The following is a 25,271-nucleotide window of genomic DNA, read 5'->3' as shown; positions in this document are numbered from 1 at the left end:
AATAAAAATAAGATAAAAGTTGTTGAATTGCATGCTTAAACTGAGTGAATTTTATGGCATATAAATTATCCCTCAGTAGATGTTTGTTGTGTTTGGAAAAAATGGTATAGAGTAGTTAGGACAGCCTAATATTGTGGAAAGAATAGACAAATAAATGCATGGAACAGAACAGAGAGGCCAGAAATAAACTCATTCAACTATAGCCAACTGATTTATTTTAATGAGGATATGAAACTTTTATTTATTATTTTAGAGGGGGAGAGAGAGAGAGAGAGAGAGAGAGAGAGAGAGAGAGAGAATGTGAGTAGGGGAGAGGCCCAGAGGGAGAGAGAGAGAATCCCAAGCAGACTCCATGCTCTGTGCAGAGCACAATGTAGGGCTCGATCCCACGACCCTGGGATCATGACCTGAGCAGAAATCAAGAGTTGGATGCTTAACCGACTAAGCCATCCAGATGTCCACTGATTTTTGATAAAGGCACAAAAGCAATTCAGTGGGGGAAAGATAGTTTCTCCGACAAATGGTGCTGGCACAACTGGACATCCACATGCAAAAGAGAAAAATCTAGACACAAACTTTACACCTTTCACAAATGTTAACTCAAAATGGATTAGACCTAAGTAGAAAACGCAAAGCTGTAAAACTTCTAGAAGATAACATAGGGAAAAAAACCTAGGTGACCTTAGGTTTGGCAGTGGGGTTTTAGGTACCACACCAAGATCACAGTCCGTGAAAAAAAAGATAGATAGGCTTTATTAAAACTAAAACCTCTCGTTCTGTGAAAGACATTGTTCAGAGAATGAAAAGACAAGTTATAGACTCTAATAAATACTGGCAGATATTTGCAAATATCCGATAAATGAGTTGTATCCAAAATATACAAAGAAATCTTAAAACTCAACCATAGGAAAATAAACAACCCAATTGAAAAAAGGGCAAAAGATCTGACCAGACACTTCACCAGAGGAAGTATACAGATGGAAAATAAGAATGAGAAAATATGCTTAGCATCATTTGTCTTTAGGGAATTGCAAATTACGAGGAGATACTACCACATACCTATTAGAATGACTAAAATCCAGAAAACTGGTAACACCAAGTGCTGACAAGGATGCTGAGAAATACTAAGTCTCATTCATTGCTGGTGAGAATGCAAAATGGTACAGCCACTTTGCAAGACAGTTTGGCACTTTCTGACAAAGCTAAAAATATTACTGTTTCAAAGTTATTTGTAAACAAAATATGTTTATGTAGCTATTAAAAAAATTTTTTTTAATGTTTATCATTGAGGGACAGAGAGACACAGAGCATGAGCAGGGGAGGGGCAGAGAGAGAGGGAGACAGAATCCGAAGCAGGCTCCAGGCTCTGAGCTGTCAGCACAGAGCCTGTTGCGGGGCTCGAACTCACAAACTGCGAGATCATGACCTGAGCCGAAGTCGGTCGCTTAACCAACTGAGCCACCCAGGCACCCCATTTGTAACTATTTCTTACAGAGTCTCACTCTTGGTATTGATTGACCTATTTGAATTGAAGACTATGTTCACACAAAAACTTGCATGTGAATGTTTATAGCAGCTTTATTTGTAATTGCCAAAACTTGGGGTCAACCTAAGTGCCTTTCTCCCTTTCTTCCTCCCTTCCTTCCTTCCTTCCTTCCTTCCTTCCTTCCTTCCTTCCTTCCTTCCTTCCTTCCTTTTTTTAATGTTTATTTATTTTTGAGAGAGAGAGAGAGAGACAGAGCATGAGTGGGGCAGGGGCAGAGACAGGCTGTCAGCACAGAGCCCAATGCCGTGCTTGAACTTGTAAACAGCGAGATCATGACCTAGGCTGAAGTCAGATGCTTAAGCCCCAACCAAGGTGCCTTTCAATAGATTAATGAATAAATGGAATATTGTAAAGGGACAAAAAGAAGTGATCAGACCACAAAAAGATGCAGAGGGACCTTAAATGCTAAGTTAAAAGTGAAAGTGAAGTTAAAAGTGAAAGTGAAAATGCTACATGCTGCATGATTGCAATTATATGACATCCTGGACAAGGCAAGACCATAAAGACAGTGAAAAGATTAGTGGTTGCCAGGGGGTCAGGAGGAGGGATCTAGAGATGAGTAGGTGGGGCATGGGACGTCTTTAGGGCAGTGAATTTGTCTGTAGGACACTGTAATGGTGGATACATGACAAAACATTTGTTAAAACTCATCAAGTACAGAACACAATGAGCCCTAATGTGGTTTAACTATGGACTTTAGTTAATAAAACATAAAATTAAATAAATATAAAAAATCATCATGATGAAACATTGAAAAAATGTTTTGCTTGTTGTATGCCAATTTCACCCCAATAAAGCTGCTAAAAAAAAATGACAAAATCTTTGAGCCGTCACTTTCTGTGACAAACTGGTAACCTCTGAGCTCCCAGGCACGCTGTCCTCAGTTGTTGCGTCCTTGTAAATAGAAGTGGCTTCTCCTCTTTCCTGTTCAGTACAGACATCTCTCTCATGGCTTTTTGCAGTCTTGGAGGGACGGTCACTGATAAGAGCAGCTTGGAAGAGGCTGTTTTCAACATGATGACACATGAAAGAATGGGTCATTTGCTGACGCTCAGCATGTCTGGTCTCCTCTCTGTAGTGGGTCTGCTCTGAAAATTAGCAACTAACTAGATGGGTGTCATTTGGGAGGCTGGAGACCTGAATTCTGATTCCTGTTGTTCTATTAACCGTCAGGTTTTAGACACATCACTTACTTTCACCCTGGCTGGTCTCAGCTTCTTGGTCCATAAAATGAGTGGGTTTTCCGGGGGTGGGAATTTCTCTGGCTTCTTCCAGTTCCAGACCCCCTTTCTGTCAATGTCAAAACTTCTCCCGTACTTTTCCCTGGAGTGGAATATATGCCATGTTGTATACATATGTCCCAGGGCACTTGTCACAGGAGAAGCCCTCTTGTGTAGAGTCACCGGAGACCCTCCCTCTCTCTGCCTCCAGTTGTGGGTGGAGACCGGGGGGCGACTGGTTGCCCAGGGCCGGGCCTGAGGTTGGTGCTGGTTCAGGCAACAGCTGTTCTTAGCATTCTTATTTTTTCAGTCTTTCGTACTTTTGTACCTCCCAGCCCTGAACTCTCTCTTGGCAAAGAGGATCTCTTCCGTCTCCAAAGAAATGCCCACAAAGCAGCTCTGGTATTTTCTTAGCCCACAGCGGAGAGGTGGTCTGTGGGGCTATTGTGACTCCCAAAAGTCTAAAGCTCGGAGTTGGAAGATTTTCCTAGTAACTGAGACTCCTGAGAGCATTTAACATTTTTTTTTTTTTATGTTCAATTAGTTAAGTGTACATTTTGGGATAGAAGATATTCTTTAGCTAGTACTGTGCTGTGAGCCAAGCTTTGCTTACTTTAAGGGCCTTGGGCCATACCTTGAATGAGAAGCTCTGTTAGGTCTGAATGGGGTCATGGTAAAGTACCCGGTCAAATTCTCAACCTGGATATCAAAGTCATGGGGTAATTTCTGTGTATTTGGGGCCTCTTTCATGTGTCACATACGGATATTCTTTTTGGTGTCTCATTTTGATGTTCCATTTTGTCCTTAGGGAGGGTAGAGGGCAGAGAAGCCACTTCTCTGACGGTTTATGATATCCTGGGACCATCTTCTGGTCCTCTAGGGCAATACTGAGAAATTAAGCTCCATGAAAAACAACTCACCCAGTTTTTGTATGTTTGATTTTTTGTTTGTTTGTTTGTTTTTTAGGACTTTGTTTAGAGAAGTTGCCTGTTTCCTCTTCTACCAGTAACCTCCACGTGGACCGGGAACAGGATGTCATCACCTGCTATGAGAAAGCAGGCGACATTGCACTCCTGTACCTCCAAGAGATAGAGAGGGTAAGTGAGGAGCGTGTGTTCACTCCAGCTGATAATTTTTTAAAAATTTCAAACCAGACCGTAGAGAACTGTGGTCAACCTCTGGAAAACCTTCCACGTGTCTGCCTCTGGGTGTAAAGCGTTCCTTACACTTTTCAGCGCATGGGAGATGGTGGGGATTGTGGCATCTTGCGAAAAGTGTTTGGGAAGCATTTTAGTATCCTCAGAGCAGAAGTGACAGTGTGCCCCGGGGCTGGTTAGTCATTCATGTTCTCCTACGCGAAGTGGGTTGTACTTGCACGGATGATATGCCCCCATGATGTACATCTGGGGTTTGGGAGGCTTTACATCCATAGTTACATGAAAGGTCGGCTGGGGACTCCCGGCTGACCTGCTCGGAGCAGGTGCGTATCCCCCGAAACCATCTGGGATGGTTTACCTCCAGCAGTCAGTGGTTGCCTGTGGTGTGGGGAGCCAAGCCGGCAGCTGACAAGGGGGCCCCCCTGGGCAGGGATGGAGAGAAGATACCTGCGCTCACGCCCTCAGGCAGAGGAGGTCGGAGGCGCGATGGGGCCCGCCAGGTGCGGGCAGCTTGTCTGTTTAGAAGGATCACTGTCTTTTGGCTCTGCTCTCTCCTCAACCTTTCTGTGTGTAAAAGGAACGTCTACTTTATGAAGTTCTTGTGGAGATGGTAAAAGGATGTGTCAGTGAAGGAACTTAGCCCCGATGCAGAAATATACTGGATCCTTGGTACACGTCATTTATTTTCTACTAATAACAATGGGTTCTAGCCATCTCTACCCCCAACAGAGTTTCCTGGCATTCTGACCAAGGGCTTACCACCGGTGTTTCCCCCTTCACACCCAGAGACATGTCCTGCGAGACTTTGAAAATGACGCGTCTTGTTTCTCATCAAGTTTATGAGTTCTCTGTTTCCCTAAGGATTAGAATGGGGAGGGGCTGCCAAAGTCTGGTTAGCTCTGTTACGTTGTATGTGTACAGACTGAAGCAGTTTCTTCCCTTAAGTCTTCTCATAACGTGTTGATGTGTGTGATAAGGGTCAGAATTGCCTTGTAAGGGGCAGGGAGTGCAGGTGAGAGCCACAGAGAGGAGTCTGGGGGAATGAGGGGACCAGCGTTTGACCTGGCCAACACCAGCATGGGTCGTAAATTGCAGGTCATGGTGTCTGAGAATTCAGGAAGATACCTGGCCATCTTGCCAAAACGTCCCCTCAGAAGGCTGCTATGAGGAAGGAATTTTTCAGTTATTCAGAATTTCTGATATGATCTTTAAAGAAATGGTTGTGCAGCCTGCTTTAAAATGCACATCATCTTGAACGTCTGTCTCCCTGATAGCCAGTGCTTGGAAGTGGAGACGTCTCTTATCCAGCCAAGCAGTTCTTGTTGACCACACAGCCCTTGCCACTTAGGGGCCCTTATTTTGCACCTTATTTGCCAACAGTTGTCTGGCCCCGTTACCTCGGGGCTGCCTTCTCCTGGCTGGAGGAAAGGAGTTCATCTGTGACGCGTGTCTTTAATGACGTGGGGACTGGCAGCTCTGGATGTACTTCCTGTTGTGTTCAGTGATAACCACCAGTTCACTGTCAGGTTCTCCCGCCAGACCACCAAGGAGACTTGTATAATCATAGAATTTAAAAGAAAAACTTTTTTGTGTGGTGTTGGGGAAACAGTGGTCATAGGATGTGAGATTTGGAGATGAAAATGGAGGCCCAGACAGGGAGGACCCACAGGAAGTTAGGACCACAGGTAGGATTAGAACTCTTCTGACACCAAGTTCAGGGCTCACTCATGTCAGGCTGCTGCACACAAGTACAAGGCAGTGTCGTTTCCCACACCCTTCCCGACAGAAAGCGCTCAGAAGGTATTTGGCCAAGCGAGCATAGCTCTCGGTAGCGTGGGGAAGCAGCCTCAGCCTAGGGTGTAATCTCAGGGTATAGATGATTTTCACATTTCTGGCTCTGATTTTCCAGTGTGAGTTTTGCTTTATGGGAAATCACTTTGCCCCCCCCCCCCCCAAGATAAAACATGCAGGGGTATTAGTGATGAGAGAGACGGAATGACCAGATATCTGTTTTGACTGTAGTAGGTGCTCGAGAAGCCATTTATAGATTGATGGGAAGCGTGGGGGAAAAATAGCCTTTCTAAGTGACTGCTGGGCTGGGTGGATGTTCAAGGTCTTGATGAAGCAAGGTTGGTGTTCTATGCAGAAGATACCTACTTGGCCTCTTTTTTTTTTTTTTTTTTTTTAAGTTTGAAGTTAAAATGACTTTTAAGAATTATGCTAACAGAAATGTTAGGGAAATAGAATCTGAAAGAAGTCACAGACTAGGACAAGCTGAGGTTTATAGTGCTTTGTTTTTCTGGGCGGGCAGACCTTTTAAGTAGAAAATCCCACACACTCTGTTCTGGTATTCGTTCTGCTGGGCACAGGCAGCCGGTCACTCAGTGGTTTCCCCCCATTTACCGGCCATTCTGTAGCAAAGAAACTTCCGTTGGCCAGGACCTCTGGCATTTTATCTACTAGTGGTGGGTTTTTGTTTGTTTGTTTGTTTTGGTTTTCTGAGTGGTTTTCTTCATTCACTAGCAAGAAGAAAATTGGGGGAGAAGTTTTGAGGACAGGGTGGAGTGACACGGTCAATATTTTTTCATGATGTGACACCCCCGAACCGTGTTTCAGAGATGTTTGAGAGTGTTAGATTTGTGAGGCAGCTGACTTAAGCTGTGAGAGGCAGCAGAGCGCAGTGGTATAGTGACAGCCAGGGTTGGGATCTTGGATTTGCCACCTCCTAGCTGTGGCACTTTGGGAAAGTTACTCCACCTTTCTGTGCCACCCGAAGATCCTCATCTGTATCAGGGCAATAATAATTGCTGTAAGGCTGCCATGAGGATAAAATGGGTTCACTCATAGGCCTGCCATCATATGGTTAGCGGTGGAATCTTTCCTAATCTTAGAAGATTTCAGATAGTTGGATAAAAATCTGGAATATTATTAACACACTGTTTTTTTTTTTTTTTTTAATTGAACTGTTAAATAATTTTTAGCAGAATATTTATGGAGTGACTTTTTTTCAGAACTTTTCCCTTTCTTGTGCAGAAGCCCTAACAGGACCGCGTCTTGCCTGGAGTCCTCATGTCATATCTGGATTCCGGACTTCTGTTTACCCCTGACTGTTTGACCTTGGTCCAGTCATATATTTCCGTGTGCTTCGACTTTCCATTGTCACGGTGGGGCTAACACTGCCTGGTGTATTTGGGGCTGGTGTTTTCCACCCCTTATGGGACGTGCCATGTGTTATTGTCCCCCTGCCCCTTGTCCAGAGGTGGAGGCAGGGCCGAAGAAAATTTGAATCCATGAAAGCAGGGTGATTCAATATTTGTTTAGAGTTGTTCCTGTTATCTTAGGGGTAAAGAGCCATCTAATTTTCTCAGTTTGTTCTCTGAAGGGGAGTAAGACACTCCTACAATTGTGCACATATAGTAATTTAATCAAACAGATCGAATTAGAACGGATCGAATTAGAAAGGACACAGGCTGTCCTTGATTTGTTTGTCTCGAGCTGGTGGCATTATGCCAACGGTAAATAAAGTTACCTGCCCCACGAGGAGCGTCTCCTGGTGCAGCGATAGGAATAAAGATGACTTCATTTTTGAAGAGCATAAGCCGAGCCCCGCTTTTGGCAAATGAAATCATCCCGTCTGTGTCCTTTGCACGCCTCAGCCAACCAGCTGGTTACGGCTTTCTTGAGGAGAAGCCGCGCCGGGGTTCAGCTTCACCTTCTGCCGGCAGTTCGTTTCTTCACGCCCGGTTTTAGAAAAGAAGTCACTGCTAAATTACGGGGTGCCGGAGACGTTTCGTGGGCAGTTTCAGTGCTGACGTTTGGAGGAGAAAACAACGGGTCCCCAAATATCGCGGGGCCCGGCCCGGGACTCCTGCTCCATCAAGGCGTTGCTCCCTGGCCAGCACGGGAGGCGCCCGCAGTGACGTCGTTGACGTGCCCGACTCTGGACCGGATGACATGGAGGTCACGGCGGGTCTTGAATTCACACGAGGTGTCCCAGAAGAAGGACCCCGCGCCGCTGATGGGGAAGGCAGGGGGTGACTCTGGAGGTCTACGTGGCCGTGCTTTTGGCTTTAAAACGGGAGACGGTAAAGAAGAAGATTCTTGCTTCCCTCCGCCTCTCCAGGGCCTGCCTTTCCACCCAGGCCAGAGCACCAGGTGACTGACTATTCGTAGCTTACGAACTTTGCTTCCTTAAAGAAACGTCGAGAGGCTGACTAGCCAGTAAATGTGCTCTGACTCTGGGCCTGCCATCTGGCTGCCTGGGAGAGGAGGCCACACACACTTGAAGCAGCGGTAGAAAAGTCTGGAAACCGGAAAAGAACAGCAGCTGATTTTAATTTTCGTGTGTTCCCAGCCAGCCTTTCCCCTCGTAATTGCGTGGCATTCAAGAGTTTTGTATCCGTCCTTTGTCACTCAACATTACGTTGGGACTTCAGAATGTTTTCATGGCCAAATAATATTTCATCGAGTGGCCGGTCTCTCTGACAGAATCAGCTCACTGCCAGGTCTGCCCCGTTGTTGTAAATAACGTGGCGATGACAGCTTCCTGCGGGAACCTCTCCCCCTTTGCTTTCGTTGTTTTCCTGACGGCAGATTCCTGCAAGTGGAGATATTTTCGACATTCTCATTAACTACATATCGTGTCCATTGGCTCCCTACGAGTCACACTAACATCTCCCTTCGGCGCGCCGGGAGCATAATGGTTGCTTTGCACTCTCAACGGGCTTGCTGTTGTGTAAAGGTTATTTTGCTGATCTGCTAGGTGGAAAAATGGGACCTTGCTTGCGGTTTTCGTTTGCGTTCCTTTGACTATCAGTCAGGCTGAAATTTTGTCCATCTACTCCCAGGTTGCGTTTTGTCTCTTTTTGAATTACAGCTTTATTGAGTTATAATTCACCTACCATACAGTTCACCTATTTATTTATTTATTTATTTAATTTTTTTTTTTAACGTTTATTTATTTTTGAGACAGAGAGAGAGACAGAGCATGAACGGGGAGGGGGGGGGTGGGGGGGGAGGGTCAGAGAGAGGGAGACACAGAATCCGAAACAGGCTCCAGGCTCTGAGCTGTCAGCACAGAGCCCGACGCAGGGCTCGAACTCACAGACCGCGAGATCATGACCTGAGCCACCCAGGCGCCCCCAGTTCACCTATTTAAAGGAAACCATCCATCTGTGGGTTTCAGCCCCGCATCGTGCTCTGTGCTGACAGCTCAGAGCCTGGAGCCTGCTTCAGATTTTGAGTCTCCCTCTCTCTCTGCCCCTCCCCGCTCAGGTGCTGTCTCTCTCAAAAATGAATAAATGTTAACAATTTTTGAAAAAAAAAAGCTATTTTAAAGGATCCCATGCAGTACTTTTTAACATATTTAGAGTTGTATAACCATTCGCCAATATTTAATTCCAGAACATTTTTGTTACCCCCAAAAGAGACCCTGTACCCGTTAGCACTCACTCCCCATTTGCCTCCGATCTCCCCAGTATGTATAGATTTGTATATTCTAGATTTTTCATTCAAGTAGAACCCTACCACCTGTGGTCTTTTATGACTGGCTTCTTGGCTTCGTCCATCTCGTGGCACGTTCTAGTGCTTCATTTCTTTTTATCGACAAATGTGCCATTTTGTGGATATACTGTCTAGCATTTTATCATTCACCATTTGGGTTGCTTCCAGGTTTTGGCTGTTATAATAATGCTTCTATAAATTTTCACATATAAGATTTTATGTGGGCAATGTTTTCATTTTTCTTGAGTATATTCTTAGGAGTGGAAACTGGTAACTTTATGTTTAACCTGGTAACATTCCTTTCTTGCCTGTGTTTACTTCCTGTCCAATTTTTGGATGAAGTTTTTTTTTTTCTGATAATTTGAATAAAGTCTTATATCATAAATATGTTAGCCCTTTAATCATGTTTGCTCTGAATATTTTCCCAATCAGTAAATTTCCATTTGCAAGTTGCTTATAAAATTTAAATCTGTATATAGTTGAATCTGATTTTTTAAATTACATTTACCTCATTGTTTTAAAGCTGAAATCATTGGGGCACCTGGGTGGCTCAGTCGGTTAAGCAGCCGACTTTGGCTCAGGTCATGATGTCACGGTTCACGAGTTCGAGCCCCACATCGGGCTCTGTGCTGATGGTGCAGAGCCGGCTTGGGATTCTCTCTTCCTCCCTCTATCTCTGCCCCTTCCCTCACTTGCTCTCTCTCTCAAAATAAAGGAACCAGACCAATTAGACAATAAATTTCATATTAAAAAAAAAAGCTGAAATCTTGGGATAACCCCCTCCAGGATTTAACATTTTTTTCAACCATTTTCCATATCTTTATTATTTATTAAAGAAATAGTTTTAATGTTTATTTATTTCTGAGAGAGAGAGACAGAGACAGAGTGCAAGCAGGGGAGGGGCAGAGAGAGGGAGAAGTAGAATCTGAAGCAGGCTCCAGACTCTGAACTGTCAGCATAGAGCCCGACGTGGGGCTCAAACTCGTAAACGATGAGATCATGACCTGAGGTGAAGTCGGATGCTCAACTGACTGAGCCACCTAGGCGCCCCTCCATGTTTTTGAAAACAACTTTTAATTTCGAAATCTTCTTGGGATTTATTTTGTTGTATGATGTAGATATGACTCTAAATTACTGTTTTTCTCCAATTTCACTGCTGCTTTGAGATGATCTTTTTTTTTTCACATTTTCTGTCATATATTTTAAGTCACTCAATAAAATTTTAGATATAACAGTCATTTCTGGCTGTCCTATTTTGTTCTCCTAATCTTATATTGCACCAATATGACACTACTTAATAAGTACTTCTTTATGATGAGTTTCAACATCTGAAAGGATTAGTAACTATGCATTAGTCTTATTTTTCAGAATATCCCTTGTTCTTTTCTCATGATACTTCTAGGTGAATTTTAGAATAATTCTGTTGAGTTCTAGAAAAATCCTGTTGGGATTGGTTGGATTTTTATGAACCCTATACATAATTTGGAGAATCATATCTAGTCTTCACTCATCTATGACCATGATACCACTTTCCGCTTTGTAAGACTTCTTGTTTCACAGATTGTAGTCAATTTACTTTATTCCCAGATCTTTTCCATTTGTATTGCCTTGTGAATGGGATCATTATTTTTTAATTATATTTTCGCACATAGCAGTGCTATTAATTTTTTCGTTCACTTACACCAACATTTACCGAGTGCCTTCTGTGCTCTGCAGTGTGCTTGACACGAGGGACACTGGAATTAATAAGCCACAGAGTACGTCCTTAGGAAACGGATGATCTCGTGAGGACACAGGTCTATAACCAGTGTGGGCAGTGTTTTGGTGGGGAGCACTCAGCAGACTCTGCAAGCCCAGAGAAGGGTCTTGGTGGAGCAGCATGGTAGGTCAGGGAGGGCTCCTGAAAGACAGGACACCTGAGCTGAATTTTAAAGGCTGACAAGGGTGGCAGCATAGGATTATTAGCCACAGTCCTGAATTCTGTAAAAATAGAATTGATTCTTTTCATTTTTCTAAGAATATGAATACATGGCAGAGGAGTGATTTTTGTTGTTGTTTCTTCCTGTCTAATATTTTCCGTCTTATCCCTCTCATGCCGTCCCTCCAGATTTTTCCCCCCATCTCCGGTTTTTCTAAAGCAATGTTAAAAGAATGAAAGTGGTAGAAAATGTAGAAAATGCCCTTATTTTGTTCCTGTTTGAAGGTAATTCATAAATATATGCCCATTAAGGATTAAAATGTTTGTGTGCTTATTAAGTTTCCCACTTACAATTCATAACCATTATGTCGGGTATATATTATTATGCCCATACACAGATGAGGACAGTGAAGGTCTGAGAGATTGAAGGAATTGTCCTAAGTCCACAGTGGTGAGGAGTATCAGAACATGATCTTGAACCTGGGCCTTTTGACCTAAAGTTTTCGGCCTCTGCCTCCTTTCTGTCATGCTTCCGCAGTCACTAGGTGCATGCTTTTGCCAAAGCAGATTGCACTTGTGAAGAGGGTTTGTTGGCAGTCTTCTTGCAGGGAAGTGTTTATCCACAGAACAAGTGGTGGCTTCGACGTGCCAAACAGTGCTCCTGCCCAGGCCCATGTGTTAGAAGCTCTTTGTGAAGACGGGATGAAATCCAAGGTGCTTAAACTTAAGGTGCTTAGCTGAGCTAAGTTATTCTCTGCCTCCCCACTGTGTCTTTCCCATTCTTCCCACTTATAACCTAAAGCCTCATCCTGGCAGCTCTGACCTCTTGTCTTTTGAACTTTGTTCTGCAAGCAAACACAGACCAAGAGGACAGAGGCGGAGGAGCTGGACTGCAGAGTCAGGTGGACCTGAGTTTCAGCACCAACTCTAACACGTGCTAGCCGCGCATTTTGGGCAACTCACTCAATGGGACAAAGCCTCACTGTCTCCTTCAGTGAAGAGAGGATAGTGTATCTCGGTGGTCTTTTGTGGGGGAATAAATGAGAGCCTGTGTACCTACATAGTACCTAATGCATACTAGGTTACCTTCGTATTGCCTTTTCCCCTGCCTTTCTGATTGGTCTTGCAAATTTATTCATTCATTCATTATCTACATATTTCATTTATCTATCTATCTATCTATCTATCTGTTCTGTATATTGAATGCTTACCCTACACCAAACACTGCAGTAGGCACTGAATGTATTAGCAAATGAGATAGATGTGGCCCTGACTTTGTGGAAGTTTTAGCACTGTGGAGGGAGACAGCCAGTATTCAAAGACAAAAAAAAATAGATCAATAAACGCAGTGAAGGAAAAGGATGGGATGATTTGAGAGGGAATAACAGAGGCAGGCCTACTTGATGTTAGGTGGCTAGGAAAGGCCCTTCCGAGAAGGTGACAATCAAGCTGACACCTGAAAGGTGAGAAAGATGACAAAGGTAACAAGACCCAGACTGTGTTAGAGAAAAGTTATTCAGGCTGCTTGTGGAAAGTGGGAAGGAAGAAAAGGAGAAAGAGATTCCATTTAGGAGACTAGTGTAGAAATTTAACAGGAAGTGCTGGTAGCTTAGATGGAGGTAATGGTTGTACTAATGGGTAGATAGAGACATATTTGAGAAACAATTAGAAGGGACGTGGTAATAGATTAGATGTGAGAGAGTGACAGGGTGTGCAGGCTCACCCCCAGTGTCCGATTTGGGCAGCTGGGTGGATGATGTTTTTATTAAGACGGGACAACTAGAGATTTGTGTTTTGGAGTGACCCTGGACTTCTGGAGATTTAATCATGCTCAGAGTTTTCCTGGGGGTGGAAGCTAGGCAGTTCTTGTCTCAAGAAGGCATTCTAGAAGGTAGGAAGGAGGTGCCCAGAAAGGGGCCCCTGAGGAAGAGTCTTCTCTCTGAGCTCCAGGTATATAGAACCTTCCTAAGACTGAAATTGGACCAGGAAAAGCAAGAATTTCCCCTCCCACCACCAGCCACATAACAAACACAACGCCAAGTAATGAGTAACAGCAGAATACTGCTGGGAAAGGGGCATGAAATTGGAGAGAAATCCCCTCTGTAGCCCAAGCACACAGGGACTGCTGAAAACAAATTGGCACAGAGACACCGAGGAAAACCCTCTGGCATACCAGGTCCCACAGTAAGCACAAGTTAGTAGCCCACTACTTGAGGAGTTTGCAATCTGTGGTACTTTGGAAGTAACTATAGAGACAACAAAACCCAGCCCAGCTTCATCCTCTGACTACATTGGCTCAGTCCCCCCCCCCCCATTTGTTGCCTTTTAGATGAAAAAAATGTGCCTATTTTCAGGTGTAAATATTATTTACCTCATTCTGTTTTTCTATACATAATCTTCAACATTGAATTTAAAAATACCAGATATATACACAAATGCACACACAAGCAGGAATAAGCAAACTGTTGTGAAGAACAATAAACCCAACCCAGAAATGGCCCACGTGTTGGAACTATCAGGTAGGAGCTGAAAAATATCAGTGAATAATATGTTAGAGGATATTGTAGAAAAGGTAGACAACATGCATAAAGAGGCGGGAGTTTTAGCAGAGAGATGGAAACTATAAAAATGTAAAATTGAAATGCTAGAAATAACAAAGCAGCATATAATAGAAGAAGAAATTTTTTTTGATATGTTATTTTTACATAATCTCTATCCCCAACACGGGGCTTGAATTTACAACCCTGAGATTAAGAGTCACATGCTGTACTGACTGAGCCAGCCAGGTGCCCTGAGATGAAGACATTTTTTGATGGTTTGTTAGAATACTGGACACAACTAGGAAAAAAATCTTCTAGTTGAAAATAGGTTAACAGAGATTATCAAACAGAAACACAAAAAGAAAGAAAAAGTAAGGAAAAAATTAGGACAGAGCATGCAAGAATTGTGGAAAAAATATCATGTATGTATTTGGTGTCTCAAAAGGAGAAGAGAGAAAAACTGGAACAGAAGAAATATTTGAAGAGAAATGGCTAAGAGTTTTTCAAAATTACTGAAACACAACAAACCACATGTCCAAGAATCTCAGAGTACACCAACCAGGACAAATAGAAACATATACTTTGACATATTGTAGTTAAACTGTTGAAAATCAAAGATAAAATCTTGAAGGAAGCCAGAGAAAAAGAAACTTTGTTTTATTTATTTACTTATTTACTTATTTACTTATTTATGTTTTAAGTAGGCTTCAGGCCCAGCACAAAGCCCAATGTGGTGCTTGAACTCATAACCCTGAGATCAAGACCTGAGCTGAGATCCAGAGTTGGATGCTTAACTGACCAAGCCACCCAGGTGGTGCAAGAAACTTTAAATACAGAACAATAATGGTAATAGTTACAGCAGACTTATCATTAGAAATTCTGTAAGTTAAAAGACATCAGAAAGATACCCTTAAAGTACTGGATGAAAAATTCCAAAACACCTCCGAAGAAAGAAGACAAAAACTTTCTGTTTCTTCTGGGACAAACAAGACTTGAAAGAATGCATTACCAACAGACCTGCATGACAAGAAATGGTAAAGAAGTTCAAGCAGAAGAAAATACAGATAGATATAACAAAGTGAAGATCATCACAGATGGTGATAATGAGCATACATATAAAAGACTTTTCTTATGTTTAATTTTTTAAAAAGATCACTGACCCCTTTGGAACACCTGGATGGCTCAATCATTTGAGTGTCCAACTTCAGCTCAGGTCATGATCTCATGGTTCATGAGTCTGAGCCCCGCATCGGGCTTGCTGCTGTCAGCCTGTCAGCGCAGAGCCTGCTTTGGATCCTCTGTCCCCCTCTCTCTCTGCCCCTCCCCACTCACACCCTGTCTGTCAAAAAATAAAACATTAAAAAAAAGATGATAATTGACCACCTAAACCAATAATAGCATCAACAGATTGTGGGATATATAACATAGAAGTAAAGGTGTGACAACCATCGCACAAAGGATGGGGAAAGAAATGTAAGCACACTATTATAAGGTGTTTATGCTACATATGAATTAGTGTAATATTATTTGAACAAGAATTGTGATGAGCTAAAGAGCTGTATTGTCTATAGTTGGGCAGCTGAGAGAGAAAGACTGATGGATGGACACACAAACACAATTAACCAGTCATTAGTGGAAATGAAATGGAATCATCAACCTAAAAAGCAGAACAAGAGAGAAAAAAGGAACAAACAACAGATGAGACATAAAAAAAACAACTAGCAAGATGGTTTCAATCATGTCAATTAGTACATTAAATGTAAATGGTCTAAAGAATTAAAAGGAAGAGATTTTCAGATTGGATGCAAATGCAAGGCCTAATATGTGCTATCTATATGAAAACTATTTAAAATTAATATATAGGTAGACAAAAGTAAAATTATATATCACACAAACAATAATCAAAGCAAAGCTAGAATGACTGTATTACATCAGAGAGTTAAATTTGGAACAAGAAATACTACAGATAAAGGCAGATGTTACATTAAAAAGGGGTCAGTTAACAACAAGGCATTGTAATTCTAAAAATGTATGTACCTGAAGTAGAGCTTCTAAATGTCTAAAACAACATGTATAGAGGAATTTATAACATTAAATGCATGTACTAGAAGGGAAAAAAAAATCAGTGATCTAAATTTCCAACTCAAGAAATTAGAAAAAGAAGAAAAAATTAAAGCCAAAGCAAGCAAATAGAAGGAAATAATAAAGATCAAAACAGAAATCAGTAAAACAGAAAACAGATAAACAGTAGAGAAAATCAGTGAAACCAAAAATGGATTCTTTGAAATGATCCATAAAATTTGTAAAACGTTAACAAGACTGGAAGAGTTAAAGAAAGAAGACATAAATTATGAACCCATAAGAAGAGGAAATAGTACTATAGATTCATAGTATTAAAAAGCTGTAAGGGACAGGGTGCCTGGCTGGCTCAGTCAGTGGAGCATGTGACTCTTGATCTTGGGGTTGTGAGTTCAAACCCCATATTGGGTACAGAGGTTATTTAAAAAATAAAATCTTTAAGAAAAAAAGACTGTAAGGGAAAATTATGACCAACTTTATGCCAGTAAATGTGATCACTTACAGAAAATAGATTCCATGAAACATGCAAACTACCAAAGTTCACTCAAGAAGAAATAGGTAACCCAAATATTCCTATATCTTTAAAGAAATTGAATTTGTAATTAAAAACCTTCTAAGAAAACTACAGGCCAAGTTGACTTTATTGGTGAATTCTACCAAACATTAAAGGAAGTGATTATAGCAATATTATAAAAACTTTGAGAAAACAGAGGAGGAGGAAAACACTCCCTAACTCATTTTATGAGACTGATATCTCATGTGACTATAGATGCAAATATCCTCAACAAAATACCAGCAAACTGAATTCAACAACATATAGAAAGGATTATGCTCTGTGACTGAGCGAGATTCCATATCAGGAATGCAAGGTTGACTTAACATGTGAAAATCAATTAATATAATGTATGAATAGAGGGGTGCCTGGGTGGCTCAGTCGGTTAAGCCTCCAACTTCGGCTCAGGTCATGATCTCACATTCGTGAGTTTGAGCCCCGTGTCGGGCTCTGTGCTTACAGCTCAGAGCCTGGAGCCTGCTTCAGATTCTCTGCCCCTCTCTGTCTGTCTGCTCTACCCCCCACTTGCACATGCGCGCACTCTCTCTCTCTCTCAAAAATGAATAAACGTAAAAAATTTTAAAAAATATATATCAATAGAATAAAAGACAAAACCCACATGATAATGATAATTTCAGTAGATGTGGAGAAAGCATTTGACAAAATCCAACACCCTTTCATGATAAAAACCCCTCAACAAACTAGGAATAGAAGTTCACATCTTCAACCCGATAAGGAGGCACCTATGAAAAACCAATATCTAACAACATATATAATGGTGAAAGATTGGATGTTTTTCCCCTAAGATCAGGAGCATGACAAAGATGTCTCTTCTCACCACTTCTATTCAGTATTGTAGTAGAGGTTCTAGCCAATACAATTAGGCAATATGAAATAAAAGGCATCCAGATTAAAAGGGAGAAGTAAGACTATTTCTGTTTGCAGATGACATGATTTTGCATACAGAAAATCCTAAGGAATTCACACACACAAACCCTATTTTAACTAGTACATGATTTCAGCAGGATTATAGAATACAAGGCCAATATAAAAACATCACTTTTATTTCTATACACTAGCAATAAACAATCTGAAAATGTAATTAAGAAGTCAATTCCATTTATAATAGCATCGGAAAGATGAAAATACATGGGGATAATAAAAAGAAGTACAAATCTTATACCCTGAAAACTACAAATCACTGTTGAAAGCAATTAAAGAAAATCTAAACAAATGGAAAGACATCCCCCTTTTTGGATCAAAAGACTTAACTTGTTAAGATGTATCTGTATCTGTATCTATACTCTCTCTCTTTCTTTTTTCTTTTTTTTTTTTTTAAAGAAATAAGCTTTTTTTTTCAACGTTTATTTATTTTTGGGACAGAGAGAGACAGAGCATGAACGGGGGAGGGGCAGAGAGAGAGGGAGACACAGAATCGGAAACAGGCTCCAGGCTCCGAGCCATCAGCCCAGAGCCCGACGCGGGGCTCGAACTCACAGACCGCAAGATCGTGACCTGGCTGAAGTCGGATGCTCAACCGACTGCGCCACCCAGGCGCCCCAATACTCTCTCTCTTTCTACACACACACACACACACACAATAAATACAAGATCCATTTTTAACTCTAGGAAAAGTGCCTAGGCCTTTAATGACTATGTGCTTAAAACAAAAAACAAACAAACAAATAAACAAACACTTTTCTGAAGTTGAGTGATTACTCTGATCACATTTTAGTTTTTCCTGCTAAATTCAATTAAAATTAATTCTAATGATTTTAAGTTTAAAACTGGCTTATATAATACAATCTGTTTTTGTAAAATGATTTTTATCTTTCTTCCCTTGATACGTATGTATAGAGACATCTGGATTGTTGTTTAATACATGCTAACTGGTTATTTCTGTAGGGGGGATATTTTGAGATGATTTTTAATTTTCTTTCTGTGTTGTACGGAATTGGCTTTTTGCTTTTTAAGATAATCATGGCATTTTAAAAAAATTAAAAAACGATTTTTGAAAGCACACGAAGGCAAACTATTGGGCCCCAAAGTAGAGATGTCAAGGAAGCCGTTGAATATCTGAGTCTGGGATTCAGAGGGGGAAAGTCTGCAGCGGAGAGGATAAATTTGGGAGTTGGCAGCATAGAGATGATTTCTGAAGCTCAGAGGAACGGATGAGATCATCTTGAGGAGAGACTTACAAGAGACCGTGCTCTGTGCATCCGCAGCACTTGGAGGATGTTGGGGAGGAGCCTGCAGTGAAGCCAAAACTGACGGTTCGCGGGGTAGGAGGAACACCCACCTCTTAGCACTTGCAGAGACAAGTGCTAAGTCGGGAAGGAGCCAGGCAGTTTTGAGAAGATGCTGGGATGTTGTTCAAATGCAAGGGTTGCCCGCCTGGATTTCATTCCACAACATCTGTTCATTGTGTGCTTTCTTTTCTGTTTCCCAAAGCTCGAGAGTTAGAGATCCAGCAATCGCTTCAACTCCATTCAGAGAATAATGTCGAGACCTCTAAGAGGTTTGGGGCGTGGCTAACAGTTGGGTCTTTGGGGAGCTGCTGACTGTCAGCAAACGTGGACAACATGTTTGGAGAACACTTGTATGGTTTTTAAATGGGCCACAAGTAGCTTCTGTTTGGTAAATGCTTTATTCGACTTGCCAGTTTAAGGCGAGTAGCCTCTGTAATAGTAGATATGTGTTTACACGTCACTGTAACCCACTCAACTTACAGGTCTTTATCCTGCTTACTTGGCAGTCTTTCTTGCCGGGGCTAAAAGTTTAAACCTTTAAAACCTCGCTGTCTGTTGACAAAAGATCAAGTCTGGGGAGAGAGAGAGCTTAGGTTGTTTGTCTCGGCTCTCCCCTCGAGAGTCCGTAACCTTGGCTCTGTAGCTTAGAGGGTTCGCCCTCCCTAGGGAATTCTGGGGCCAATGCCAATCATAGTGCTTCTTAGGCTCCGCCCTTTTTGAGTTCATCAAGCTTATGTAGGGCTGAAGCTTCAGTCTGCCTGTCTGTGACGTCGGCCATTGGTAGCTGATGACTATTCCCGCCTGTTGCTGGGACCTGTTTCTGTCTCACCCAGACTCTCTGTCAACATCCTGGCATCCAGCAGAACCCTCCGCCTCAGCTCTTCTCCCGGCACCGTGCACCCTTCAGCACCCTTCAGTCCTCAGCCATCCTCGCCAGGAGGGCCGCACATGCCCCGTCTCATAGGTGCCGTTCTCTCGGCTCTCCTAATCCGATGCACCGGTGTGTGCGTGAGGAAGGTGATTTGTCAGGTCGTGCAGCGCGTGTAGACATGCGGTTTGAAGGGACGAGGCTTGGATGTGGATCTGATTAGTTTTCCGATTTTCTCCCCTTCTAGGTAATACTTACCAATATTCAAAACAGAAGCCCTAAGCCTGGCCCTGCTCCCCACGATCAAGAACTAGGTTTTTTCCTAGAAACAGGACTTCAGAGAGCCCATGTCCTCTATTTCAAAAATGGGTAAGCCTTCTTCATTTTTTAAATCAGGTTCCTAAAGAAGGAAAATAGAAAGCCTTACAATGCCGTCTCCGGTTTAGCTATTGTAACAAAGCAATTTTAAATATGAACTACGATTGGAATAGTTTTTTAGAATAATGGATATAGGCTCTTTTGCCTGTTCTCCCCCGGCTCTCTCACTTTGCCATGAGGTTTGAAGGTGGGAGAGGGAGGAAGGAGGGCTGTATGGGTATGAGTCACATGAACGAAGCACCGGCCCAGCGGGAGTCGGGGGGAGGGGGGGGTCCGACAGGAGCCTGCTTTATGCCATCCTTTCTCCGTGGCAGTGGCTCTGCACACAGGCCTCCCCCTTCTTTTGGGGGACAAGTTCATGATGTGGAAATCCCAGCACACAGGGTCACTGTCCCTTGAATGGCTTATCAGTCCAGAGACTTGGGTTTGCCAAATATCGGACAGTTTTTATGAACGTGGGGGCGGCTCTGAGGCCACACAAGAGCACTTTCCATTTGAGCTGCCTTTGGAAAGGGCACGCGAGGGCTAGCTGTCTAAGGCATTTGGTGGTGGTTTTCCTTTTTGTGTGGCTCTTACAAGAAATGCGATGATTGTGTTCCAAATCTCTTCAGCTGTCCCTTGTTTTGACCTTGTGCTGCAGGATAGATGTACATGAAGTCCAACAGTAGGTATCTGGCTCTTCCGTAGCTCCTCCTGGGCTGGGCACGGGAGGCCCCTAGGGGCCCATCCCCCTTCCTCTAGGAATAGTCACGTAGCGCTTTGAACGACAGAGGGGACGCAGGTCCCAGCCTTGGGATAAATGAACAGTGGAGTTGCTCCCTGTTCATTTTTAAGAGCTTCAAACCTTGGGGGCGTAGCTCATGGAAATGGCATTTCATCTGCCTGGGGGCTCAAAGCCACACGCATCCATCTTCTATTTGTTGTGCGTAAATGCTGATTTTCCCAATCTTGTTAAACTGTTTGTAGAGAAGGCCTGTTTGGCTCCAAAGGCCATTGATTCAGATTGGCACGGCCTGTGAAGGGCCGCAAGGACACCCCAAGGTTTGGACTGGCTTGAGGCCTTGGCACCAAGAAGATGCTCTCAAGTTTGATCTCATCCTCCACTGACTGAGATCATCTGAGCGATAGTGCATGTCCCCTAAGCTCCATTTTTAGTTCTATTTCCAATGATGTTATAAATAGAGGGAGAAGGGAGGGAGCATGGAATATTTTTTTGAGGATCTGTTTCTTCTCCCTTTTAATAATAAGTGGTGGGCATCAAAGAGAGGCCCTGACCTTGCTCTCCCTCCCTCTAACCTGTAAGTGTGTGTGGTTAACTCCCAGATACAAGTCTGGAGGGGTGAATGCGTTCCCTTGGGGCTCTCAGAGGTGCCGAACCAATACCTGCTATTGAAAATGCTTTGTGTAAGATTGGTGAGGGTGGGCTGGATCATTTGTTTTCATCTGAAGCCTATTCATTGAGGAGGAAGCCAGTCATACTGGGCTCTGGCCTCCTGCCCTGAAATGTTGGTGGTCCACCGGAGTCCAACTGAAAAATAATAATGATGAGAAGTTTGCACGAGATGATGGATTACATGCCAGGAATTGCTTACCGGCTCATTTCTCTTTTTGTTTCACCCAAGTTCAAGGAGATCCCCATTGACGTAGCCAAAGTGAAGAAACCGCTTAACTTTGAAGCCTTTTCTTCTCCTTTCTTGCCGTCTTACTGTTCTGTCTGGGCTCTGAAGACCAGTGAGGGGATTGGCCAGCTACTCCAGAGAGTCCTTGCCAGCTGCAGCGTCCTGAAGGCTGGGATTGTGCGGCAGTGATGAGAGATTACTTTGGGGAGGATAGAGGTGAAGGCCAGTTAGGGGACCACAAAACGTGGATGAAAAGAGAAAAAGCAGCTGGAGCTTTTGGTCATGCCCAGTGCTTCCAGCACCACCTGACTTAGAGCAGTGGGTTTCTCAGGGCCCAAAAGCCAGACCTGGGTCATTTGTCAGTGGACGTCTGCAGCTAGGGTCTCTGCAGAGTAGGTGGGGACATCCGGAGGTAGCTGCTGTCCCTAAGCACCAGTGGCTTCTTACATCCCATCTCCTCATGTGTTTGCTCCTTTTCATCTTTCTGCCCCTGAAAAATATGTATCTGGAAGGATATAATGGACAGGGTTAGACTGATTTGCGAGGATAAGAAAATGTACTGTAGAGAGCTTCGTAATAACAGATGGAAATCGATAAAGCAGATCTTTTTCTTTAGAAATACACTTAGGGGCTCCTGGGTGGCTCGGTCAGGTAAGTGTCCAGCTCTTGATTAGGCTCAGGTCATGACCTCATGGTTCGTGAGTTCGAGCCATGCATCGGGCTCTGTGCTGACAGTGTGGAACCTGCTTGGGATTCTCTCTCTCTCTCTCTCTCCCTCTTCCTCTCTGCCCCTCCCCCCACTCACACTCTCTTGCTCTCTCTCAAAATAAATACACAAACTAAAAAAAAAAACAGAAATATACTCAGATGCCCTCAGCTTTTTAGTTGTCGTCCCTGAGGACTTAATGAGTTTTAGTAATCAACTTCATACTTTTGTAATTCTCCCATCTTTTCTAAGAGTCAGTGCCAAACCAGTGAACTTGGGTCTCTTTCCGAAAGGGCCTGAGCTCCAGACCTTGGATCCCAGGGATGCCGTTGTGTTCACCAAGGCTCTTACTTTGTCATCATTGACCCTCACAGTGTTCGCTCTTTCCTGGGCATTGCCGCCCCGTGAGGCTGGCGCTGTAGGTCACCCCACGGGAACACGGTGACCTGGCTGCTGTTCTGCCTTCAGTCCTTCCAGCCCTGTGCCACATAGGGGAAGGTCTGTCTGTGTGTGGAGACGCTTGGTCCGACCCTCTGACGGTGCATGGCCTGCCGTCATCCTGCCCCCCTGGGAGGAAGCGCTGGACCCAAGCACGAGGCGTTGCCAGGGGACGGTTCCCAGGCTCTGCTGTTGATTGGGGTTTTCTCCTCACATTTTTCCTCATGTCTCATGCAGAGCATGTCCCAGGTCACCATTTCTTCCTCTCTCCTCCTCTCCCCTGGCCCTTCCTGCAGCCTCTTTCCTCCTGGAGGGAGAGAATGCTTGGTGCCATCCCAGCGCCATACTGCCCTGTCTGTTTCACATCTAGTTCTTACCCTGTGGGTAGCTCAGCCTCTGCAGAGGGTGAGATCAGAGAGTGTTAGCCTTCAAGCACCAGGACTGCTCCCTCCGTGGGTTCTCGGAGGGCCTTGCCCAGGCTGGCGCTCGGATGAGGGGCAGCGAGGGTGGGAGCCAGAGGCCTTGGACTTGGATGGAGCCAGTCCTTCTTCTCACTGGGTCTCAGTTTCTTTATCTGTGAAATGGGCGTAATCCCACCTATGTCACAGAGCTGAGGTAACGCACCCGTGAGAAAATGCACGTGGAAGCTCTTTGTAGGGCGTCAGGCGAGCGGCAGGCGCTAAGTTGTCATTTCTGGTGATGATGGTGCCCAGCCGACTTTCCAGCAGGAAGTGGAACCAAGTTGAAGCGGGAGTTTGTGAAGCGGCCATCACTCATTTGGTTGCTGAGGCTCACACCACACGTTTTTCAGGGAAGGGCATTTATTTGTGACTGCTGCTTTGGGTGAGCTGTGCTCAAGATGTGTTATCAGTGAGCTTGGATAGCACTAATGACCGATGGCCTTGGTGCTTCAGGGAAAGGAGGTGGGGTGACTGGTCTGATGTGGTAGCCATGGGTGTTCACTGGGCAGCACAGGGGGTCTCAGCCTGGCGCTCCCCTCAGCCTTCTTTTTTTTTTTTTTTTGAAAGATTTTTTAAAATTTTATTTTTAAGTAATCTCTACACCCAGCATGGGGGCTCGAACTCACAACCCCAAGATCAAGAGTCGCATGCTCTTCTGACTGAGCCAGCCAGGTGCCCCTCCCCTCAGCCTTCTAAGGAGAAGAGAAATGATTTTCCTCTCTTCAGTCCCCATGGCTCTTCCGGGAAGCTTGGCTTTGGGATTCCAGTTATTGATTACATGCTGTTTTAGGAATATTTGATCATCTTTTATAAACAGAGGTCAGCAAAGGACATTTCAAGTGGCTTTGCTTCTTGTCAGCCATGTCCGAGGTACTGGCTGAGCGAAACGGATTGCAGTGTGTGTTTTCCCTGGCTCTGAATTTCTTTTACCTCAGGGAGGGTGGGGACAAGTTAAAACAAGGCAAATACCAGCGACACCTGGGAGGTGTGCCTGTGGGTTGTAGTTTTTGCTAGAGCACATCCTGGAGTTGTACCTGGGAGACCCCGACTCAGAGAAGGTGGGAAGTCAGGCCTGTGGTCAGACTCTGAGCTCTCCGAGATGCTTGAGGCCACACCGGGGAGTAAAGTGGTGTAGAGCGCCTTTTTGGAGTTTTGTGATTACAGGCAATCAAATAGACCGCTAATCACCACTGTGCATTGGCTTTAAAGATTCCTAGACTTCCCCAGTAATTTTGGTGCCCTTTGTAACTGTTCAGCTTGGCTTACTGTAGCCCAGAATCAGCAGGCCAAAAAGGGGCAGAGAGGCCTGCAGTGTCCCACGGGCTGCTGAGTAGGGTGCTTCCTGTGTTTATGGTCCCCAGATAGCAGCCACAGGCAGACAGACTCCTACGGCCCATGTGACCATGGGGAGGGGGCCAGCCAGGAAGCCAGGGGGGCCGTGCTGCATGCACCGTCTCCCCAAGCGCTGAAGCAGCTTGGCCTTCACCTTTGCCTGCTAGCTGGCATACCGGCTGTCTTCCCACCTGCAGTGGTCCGAAGTGTTCCCTTCTTAAACCGCACATGACTTTTTTGTATCAGAAGCCAAAGGTGAACATGGGAGAATTCAGATACATTTCCAGGAAGCTGTGTATCAACTTCTTGTCCGTGACGATCTTCCAGGGATTCAGAGATTAGAAGGAAATGGGCCTTAAGTCTAGGAGATAGTAGGAGAAAAGAAAAGGTGAAGACGTAAACCTAAGTAGGGGCGCCTGGGTGGCTCAGTCGGTTAAGCATCTGACTTCGGTTCAGGTCATGAACTCGCCGTTTGTGGATTTGAGCCCTGCATCGGACTCTGTGCTCACAGCTCAGAGCCTGGAACCTGCTTCAGATTCTGTATCTCCCTCTCTCTCTGCTCCCTCCCCACTCATGCCCTATGTCTCTAGGTCTCTCAAAAATAAACGTTAAAAAAAAAAAAAGACGTAAACTTAAGTAACTTTAAAGGTTGCGAAATGAAGGAGGACACCTGATGACTTTAACTGAAGTGAGCTCGAGTTTCTA

General features: G+C 44.0%; 1 protein-coding gene across 11 annotated transcripts in view; it reads left to right on the top strand.

Moving 5' to 3' along the window:
• TTC7B (tetratricopeptide repeat domain 7B) overlaps positions 1 to 25,271 on the top strand; it is a 255,797-nt gene that overhangs the window by 60,704 nt on the left and 169,822 nt on the right. For 8 of the 11 annotated variants that reach the window (XM_043556835.1, XM_043556836.1, XM_043556834.1 and 5 more), the window contains exons 4-6: positions 3,733 to 3,863; positions 19,880 to 20,001; positions 20,651 to 20,674. In XM_043556835.1, coding sequence (XP_043412770.1) covers positions 3,733 to 3,863; positions 19,880 to 20,001; positions 20,651 to 20,674 — 277 coding nt within the window. The remainder of the gene's footprint in view (positions 1 to 3,732; positions 3,864 to 19,879; positions 20,002 to 20,650; positions 20,675 to 25,271) is intronic. The other 3 variants (XM_043556841.1, XM_043556833.1, XM_043556839.1) reach the window with 1 other exon arrangement.

The sequence above is a fragment of the Prionailurus bengalensis genome, chromosome B3, assembly GCF_016509475.1.
Source record: "Prionailurus bengalensis isolate Pbe53 chromosome B3, Fcat_Pben_1.1_paternal_pri, whole genome shotgun sequence".
Classification (NCBI taxonomy): Eukaryota; Metazoa; Chordata; class Mammalia; order Carnivora; family Felidae; genus Prionailurus; species Prionailurus bengalensis.
The sequence above is the reverse complement of the archived record's forward strand: the minus strand, read 5'-3'. Positions and strand labels throughout refer to the sequence as shown.